The sequence below is a fragment of the Piliocolobus tephrosceles genome, chromosome 12 (assembly GCF_002776525.5).
Source record: "Piliocolobus tephrosceles isolate RC106 chromosome 12, ASM277652v3, whole genome shotgun sequence".
In the NCBI taxonomy this organism is placed as follows: Eukaryota; Metazoa; Chordata; class Mammalia; order Primates; family Cercopithecidae; genus Piliocolobus; species Piliocolobus tephrosceles.
The window spans coordinates 69,905,695-69,914,613 of NC_045445.1; the positions used below are offsets into that span (position 1 = coordinate 69,905,695).

The 8,919-nt window shown below is 32.5% G+C and overlaps 1 protein-coding gene across 2 annotated transcripts in view; it reads right to left on the reverse strand.

Moving 5' to 3' along the window:
- Positions 1–393: 393 nt before the first annotated feature.
- The window catches only part of CYLC1 (cylicin 1), a 43,898-nt gene continuing 35,372 nt past the window's right edge, over positions 394–8,919 (reverse strand). The window contains exon 4 of one of the 2 annotated variants that reach the window (XM_023202841.1): positions 394–542. In XM_023202841.1, the coding sequence (XP_023058609.1) occupies positions 510–542 (33 nt within the window). In that variant the 3' untranslated portion in view covers positions 394–509. The remainder of the gene's footprint in view (positions 543–8,919) is intronic. The other variant, XM_023202839.2, reaches the window with a different exon arrangement.

Here is an 8,919-nt window from a genome sequence, read left to right on the forward strand (position 1 = left end):
ATTTTACAAGAGGGAATGCCTAGATAGGCCTAGGAGATGGTTCAGGAGTATGATGAAAGTTTGGCCAAACAAAAAATTTTTGTGAGGGGTTAATATCTACGTATAGTTCTCTGTTTCTCTTAAAGATGTGGAAGATCTACTTCCTCCCTTTCATTCTTTATTTACTTTGATTTTGAATGCTAAGTAAAAGAGAAATTTAATGAAATATGGTAAGAGTTTTGAAGGGGAGTACATTTGAACTCAGACTCAAAAATAGTGTCCAGACTGAAGCTTCAGAACATGGGGGAAAACGCTAAATTATTTTGGTCTGAATAATTGAGATATTTGATAAATAATAAAAAACATGTCTATAAATCACTTCTATAAATTATATGCAAAAAAAGCAGCTCTTGATACTCATGGAAGACTTGTTTTTATTTCAGTTCCACAGAGGTAGAAATGCTCATTTGAGAGTAGCTGGTGCTTACTGTGGTAAGGCCATTCTGTGAAACCAAGTGCTCAGTTGTTCTTTAAAGCAGCTTATGAATCCATGGTGCTTCAGGCTGAGGAACAAAGTAGAAAAATGCAAATAAAAAGGAAGGCTCTATTTGCCTATTAATCAAGACATCTATGATGTGTTAAGAATCACACAAAAGCACAGAATGTCATAGTTGAAAGGGAACTTGGATATAGTTTTTATTATTTCTTATTAAAAATGCAGATCCCTGGTCTCCACCCCAGACCTACCAAGTCAGAATCTCTGAAGATATAGTCTAGCAATATGCACATTCAACGAGCTCCCTGAATAATCTTAATGGACATTGAAGGGTGAGAAGTACCGAATGGTAGTCCAATCATCAATGTTTGTATAAGAGCCAAGGCCCATCAATGTGACACCATTAGTCAAAGCTTTCACAACTACATTAATGGATTAGAACTTTTAAAAATAAAAATACAATGTACAAAATGAAAATACATTTAAAATATCTTGTAGTCACCCCAGATTCCACCCACTAACACAATTATTTTTGAATTTGCATTTTAATGAATGCTCTTTATCCACAAACATGAAGATTTCTGTTTAGTTGCAATCCCGTAGTATTTTTTCTTGCTTATTTCTCTTAGCCTTATAGTATAAACCTTTCCCTCTAGTTTCCTAAGCTCCATCATTATTATTTCAATGAATGCATACTAATCTGTTTCAGATCTTACTAACCCCCCCTCTAGTTTTATACATTATACAAAGATATACATTAATATATAAATATACATAATTTTATACAGTATACATTTATACCAAAGATTTTCTCTTATAGACAGTATTGCAATCATGTTCTTTATGCATGGAGTTTGTTTTTTCTTTTTATTTTCTTCTGAAAATTTTTTTATTATATTTATAGGAGTGGGATTGTTGAGTCAAGTATTATTTTACCATTTATGACTCTTCCTACATATTCCCATATAGGCCCAGGGGAAGGTTAAGCTGGTTTATATTGGTCCCCTTCTGAAGTCAGCAGTGAATAAATGTACTGCCGTCACTGAAGCTTCAACAGTTGTAAGATATATCTTACATATACAATACATATAAAAATTGTATTTTATGTATTGATATAGTTAATATACATAAGATTTATATACATGTAGTCACATTACTAGGTGTAAAATGATATCTTGGGGTTGCTCTGATTACTAACCATGGTCAATATTTTTTCATGATTTTGCCTCTCATATTTATTTACTCCTATATAAATTATCTATTTCTATTTCTTGATTTTTTTATTATACAGATCTTGTTTTCACTCTCAGAAATATATCTTTTCAAAGCACTCTTGATTCACAGTTCAGTCATTTTTTCTATATCATTATGAATCCCAAACAATTGAAAGAAAATGTTGGCTTGTTTTATCCTTAAATATATGTGGAATAACTTCTACCTGTATATTGCGATTTGGGAAAGGCACTAGAAATGTCACATTCTAGAGCATTTCACATTACCCCAAATTCAAACATTAAAAATTCATTCATTTAGATTTTGAGTTTAAGATCTTTAGAAGCCTTGATTAAACCATAGTTATTATGGAAAGAGCAAGCAAAATTAAACTTAATGCCTTAGTGAGGAATCAGCTTGATAGCTCAGAGAATGGTAGTGGGTGGTAGAATATTTTTCCATATAGGAAAGAGTTTGAGTAACGTCTAGAAAATAAGACATTTTCTATGAAAGATAGAGTTTGGAATTAGAATTTATTATTGACAGTCAGAGGTCAAGAAGAAAACACCAAATCTCACAGTTGGTGATGAAAGAGTTTTTATGCTTGGCCACAGCAAAGTAGCAACACAGTAACACAGTCAAAAAATAGGAAAAAAATTATTTGCAAAGTGCATACAATTTAAAAACGCATCAAAAAGTTATCATATCATAGGACGAACCAGAACTTCCTCCCACCTATTTTATAATTTAGCCTTTGTTTTTTATTTTATTTTTTATTTTCGTATGTTATTGGGGAGCAGGTGGTGTTTGGTTACATGCGTAAGTTTTTTAGTGGTTATTTGTGAGACTATAAACATTCCAGAAGACAACATTGGAAATACCCTTCTAGACATTGGGCTTAGGCAAGGATTTCACGAACAAGATCCCAAAAGCAAATGAAATAAAAACAAAGACAAATAGCTGGGACTTAATTAAACTACAGAGCTTTTGCATGCCAAAAGGAACAGTTAGCAGAGTAAACAAACAATCCACAGAGTGGGAAAGATTCTTGATAATCTCTATATCTGACAAAGGAACAATATCCAGAATCTACAACAAATTCAAACAAATCAACAAGGAAAAAAACAATCTCATTAAAAAGTGGGCTAAGAACATGAATAATATTTCTCTAAAAAAATCTTGTTGTGAAGAGGCATCACAATATTTTCTGTTGCTTTTATTTACCTTAGCCTGTCATCATGCTTATCATGCCACTTGCCAACTGTTTCTCCCACCATCCACTTTGACTGGCTTCTTGGCTGTAAACTCTTTTCTCCTTCAGTTAGTTTCATCCTTAGGCATCATGCTGTAATATTGCATCTCATAATATAATTTCACAGCCTGATTCTGCTTTTAACTAGTTGCTAATTTTTGAATATAAACTTCTCCATTGTCTCTGTCAAAATCTTGCTTATCTTTTATAACCAAGCTGAAATATTACTTCACCTTTGTGGTATGAAAAATGTATGAACCGAACATACTTAAATTTGATATTCTCTAGCTCCAACTGTGTTCATACAACTGCTGAGAAATTCCTTCATTCATTTTTTGGTAGTCCTCTAACAAATGCCACATTCACTTTTTCAACAAATATTGAGTGCCTACTTTCTTGGGAATTTCAAATACATTAGTAAACAAATTAAAGAGTTTTGTCATCATGCAGTTTACTTTTTAGCAGAAGACAGATACAATGTACAATCATAATAATAACTGAGCAAATTACATAGATGAGAAAAGAATGTAAATCTTCTTGGTTTTGTATAATATTTTGAGAGTTCCTATTTTCAGAGAAGGCTACTTTCTTTAGAGAGGACAACTAAAACAAAAGCTGCTAGAATTTTTATTCCCTAGGTGAAAATTTTAACTTCTTTGAAGGTAACAGACAAGCATTTTTATATCTTCATTGATTTTAACAGTGCCTGACACAGAATATTTGCTCAAGAAATATGAGATGAAACATAGAAATAAAGATTGATAATTCTCCTAAATATGATAAAATTCCAAATATAAACTCTCAACTTATTACCAAACTTTTAAGTTAATCAGTCAACAAATTAGTTGTTATTCATCTTCTACGTGCAGAACAATATTCTGAGTGTTACAGGGGTTGGAAAGAATTAGAACACACTATTAATATCAACCCAACAAATAGCAATGTAAGTGTTACAGCGTTTTGAGGGAAAACTGAGTTTTGAAGAAGACAATTGGAAAAGAAGGAGAAACCCATTGCAAGAAAAAAGAGGAGTAATATAAATGAAAGCATAAGGCAGTAATAGTAGTAATGAAGTCTTACATTTGTATAATGATTTGCCATTTATAAAACCCTTTCACACCGTTTTTTAGTATTTGAATCTAAGAACAATTTGTTATAATGGGTAGGTTAGGTACTATATTTCTCATTTGCAGATGACTCTACCAGAATAACAGAAAAGGCCCCAATGGTGGATTAAATTTAAATTAAAAATGAATTTAAAATTTTCATTTTTTCTGATCTCATGGAGCTTAGAAATTATTTGAATATAGGAGATAATAGACAAGAGTTAGTATGAGAAAATAGTCTAGGGATATACAGTTTGAAATGTCTACAAAGAAGTGAAAATTTAAGCCATAGTAATAGATTAATGCTTCCAGAGTATATAGAGAAGAGTCGAGGTCTAATAACTGAGCCATAGAAAACAACTTTGAGTTGGATGTAGTAAGAGGAAGAAGTTCAAGAATTGAACATAGAGAAACAGTAGTAGGAGACAAAAAAGAAAAGTAGGAGCAAGAAAGAAAACCACAATAGTAGAAACTCAGGGAAGTTAAGGGAAGAGACATAGATTTTATAAAGGCAAGAGATCACAAGTTAATGTAGGTACAGACAGGACTGTAATATTCAGTGAGAGGTCATTGCAGGGAACTATTAAAAGAGCACTTTTTAAAAAAGAACTAAAGAAAAGGTACAGAAATGAAGAACTGAAGAGAAAAGTAAGGAAAAAGTGTAGGGAAAAGGCTACAAATATAATATTTAATGTTATAAAGGTAATTGGCACATATATTAAAAATCAAATATAGGACCCAATTAGAAAGAGAGAATAAGAGAGGATGATGTACACAACCTATATCTTTATCTGTTATGGAAGAAAACCAAAGGAAAATGTGTAAAATTGAGAAGTAGTCACATAAATATATTATTCAGAGATATGGAAATAACCAGCAAAGGAAATAAAAACAGAAACATATTAGTAGGCACTTATGTCTTTCTGTCTATCTGGGACATTCAGTTACACTGGTACTTGACTGTCACTTTATCAAATACAGTGAGATTGCTTCAAATTAAAACAATGCCAGTATTCTTTTTAATAGATAAAGTCAGGTGGCCGGGTGTGGTGGCTGACACCTGTAATCCCAGCACTTTGGGAGGCCGAGGTGGTCAGATCACGAAGTCAGGAGATCGAAACCATCCTGGCTAACACGGTGAAATCCCATCTCTACTAAAAATACAAAAAAATTAGCTGGGCGTGGTGGCGGGCACCTATAGTCCCAGCTACACGGGAGGCTGAGGCAGGAAAATCGCTTTAACCCGGGAAGTGGAGGTTGCAGTGAGCCGAGATTGCATAAGACTCCATCTCAACAAAAAAAAAAAAAAAAAAAAAATCAGGTAATGACAGTTTCATAAAGAAGTGACCTCCCCAGTCATGATTATATATTGTACAAAGATCTCTAACATGTTTCAGAAACCTTTAGAAATCATTGGTAGCCAATAATTCATGAATCCTTCTAAGAATAATTTCTTGTGGTAATAATTTCCATTCAATGTTACCATTATTTTTTTGTGCTCTAGTGTGTCAGTCACTTCTACTATCTGGTTAGCCTCATATTCTATCTGTAGTCCATCAGTGTTATGGGCAGACATATGACCTACATCTTTCAGGCAGGTGCAACTAAGAAATGACAAATTCATCCCACTATGCTAGCCATACAATTTGAAATTACAGCTCATCTAGTTCAATTTTTCATTTTAGAGATGAGAAATCAGGCCCAGAATAAGAGAGGCATTTACTTGCTTTATTTTATTATGAAGCAACATGTATCCCAGAAAAAAAATAAAAAGCATAAAGTGAGCCAAGTTCGACAGTTCTTATGTGTTTTGCTTCAATTTGTGTTTTGACTGATTTCTCCTGAAATAACTACTTCCTTGAAGTGCTTTCCAGTTTAATACAAAACAACAACAACAACAACACCCACTTTCCTTGAATAGGAACAATGAATCAACTTGCAGCCTCCTTAGTTTGGGTTTTCTGATTATTTAGTCTGTCTCCTTTTGACTCCTAACTAACTATAGAAACTGAAAGATAAGCTTTTTAATCAATTGCCAAGTATTGAGCATAATATCATGTAACCTCTGCATGCTCAGAAAATGATAATTCCTCCTGGAAAATGAAATATGCTATCAATTAATTAATTTTATTGAAGAGAGAGTGGCAGTTAAAAATATTGATTGGTTTATTTGTTGAATTAAACATGTTCTAATACATTGGTTTCTTTTACATTGTGCTCCTATAACCTGGATGAAATTAAAAGCCACATGCATTGTTATTTGAGGGATGTTGATAGGAGTGGTGCTCCCTGAATATGAATAATAACATAGCAGATAATATACTAAACACATTACATGTTTCATTGTCCTATAGGTAAGGTCTTATTAATATCCCATTTTATACTTGAGAAAAAATAATATTCCAAGTGATTAAGAAAGATACTTTTGGGGAAAAATATCCTGCTAGTAAGTGATAGAGCAAGGATTTAAATCCAAACTATTTGACTCTAAAGCTGTATGCAGTAGCCACTAGATTATACAATCTGCATGGGACTTTCGATTTTTCAAATCATGTATTTAATTCTTTTGGGAAAGACATTAGGACATCTCCTTTGTTAACTTATTCCAGTACAATAAAACTTTGATTGTCACAATGCTCAATTTGGACATTGATGACAGTTTATTATTTACTAAGGACTAGTTTTTGTTTGTTTTAGTCCCTGTTAAAAACTACTCTGTGGAGAAGATAATTTTCACTAATACAGACAGCCAAGAAACAACCAAAGAAATTATAGATGTATTTGACTATGTAAAAATTTAGCATTTGTGCACAGCAAAATGCACTGCAAAATAATTACTAGGCATGAAAGTTAGGGAAAATACAACAAGGAAGACAGATGAAGGAGTAATACCTATAATATGCAAAGATACTTCAATAAATGCAGGAAACATAAATAACTCATGTGAAAAATGGACAAAGAATACAAAGAAATGATTCTCAAAAGATCAAACTTACGGTATGACAAACATTCAAAAGATATTTAAACTAACTAGCATTCAGGATAATCCAAATTAAAGTACCAAGGACCCTCTGCCCATCTTCACAGAGACTGATGCCGCTCATCTCATCCACATGAACTACCACAAGGTTTTAACCAGATGTCAACATAATCCACAACACAGGGAAACAATGACTAGTGATCAAATTCATATAACATCTATCCTTCATTTCCAGTATGAAGAAATCAGGAAAGTCATTGTTTTAAATCAGTAGTTTGCTTGAATGTGATGGAATAAAAGCAACAAATTGTAAAAAATAAATAAATAAATAAATAAAGTACCAAGGAGATATCATTATGCATCCATTAAAATGGCAAAAGTTAGGAGGAGCTGTAACAACTATTGCTGACCAAGATGCAAAGAAGTATGTATTATTTCTTTATTTTTAAATAAAACAGTAAGAAAACTTCACTTCCTCCTGCTCCCAGCTGCCAGACACTTTCTCTCCTGCTCCCAGATGCCAACACTATGTGTGTGTGTGTGTGTGTTTGTGTGTGTGTGTATGTGTCTGTGTATGTTTGAATGTTTGATATGGTAAAGTGAACTTTAGAGAGAAGTATGGAATGAAACATAGTAAGTTGTTGATAAGTGGTACCTAGAAAGGAGAAAAAAGTGAGGGGTGAAAGTGGGAATGAGAAGTAGAGATATAAGCAAAAAAAAAAAAAAAAAACTTAAAAGATGAAAAGAAAACAAATTCAGAATGTGTGGAATTGACAGATAAAATTCTGTGTGTGTTTTCATAAGCAAGTTGGAAATAAGAACAATAACATTAGATGTATGTCTAATGACTTATATGGATGACCATGGTATTGTCAAGTGAGAAAATAAGTTGTACTTTACTACATGTGCATGATTGTATTTTGGTCAAAACAAACTATGTAATTGTCTCTCTCTCTCTCTCTCTCCCTCCTTACATTTGCTTATACAAGGAAATGGTGTAAGAGAGAAAAATGGATCCCAGGCTGCTAACATTGTTTACCTCAAGAAGATGAGAAAGTATGGAGATATGGCATCAGAAAGTGGACATAAGGATCTAAATGATTAGATTTTCTTTACATATTTTATATTGTTTCTGTTGTTGTATTTGTATTTTTGTTAAAGATTATGTATACACATACAGAATGGAAATCAAAACACCCTAAACATAACACCCTACTTTTCTACCTTAGCAGCTGGAATATAAAGAATTCTTCACTTATGTTTGAGAATATTGCTAAGATTTATAAACATAATATAAATGTAAATAATCTTAATCCAGGAGTGTAAACAGTGCTGACCCTGAAACACAGCACTACTTATGTGGTTCTTATGTGCTTATGTGCTGTTGTGAGAATCACTAGGACTCCAGGAGAGGAGAAAAGGAGAAAAAACATCATTCTTCAAGCCCATATTAAAAAACAAACAAACAAACAAACAAAGGAGAAAACTCCATAAGATTCAATAACAAAGTTTGTTCATAAGTTCCCCATATGCAATTGAGCAGGATACATAGGTATTCTCTTCCAGACATCCAATTAGAATGTAAAGTGCATTTTTGTGACTCCCCCCACTTAAAAAAATACTTTACTTGTTTTAATGATATATCTAGTGCAAAAATGCTTGGAAAAAGGGATATCCGAATCTCGACTACTGTGATATGTAACTCTTTAGAGGGACTAAATTCTCAACCAACTAAATATAACATAGGTGCTGTTTTTGAATCTGTGGAGATATATATATATATATAGCATTATATTAATTATTATAATTATATATATTATATTTACATATATACCAAATATATATTATATATCAGAATTCAGGTTCTATGCAGGCAGTGAATCTTGCCTGTTTT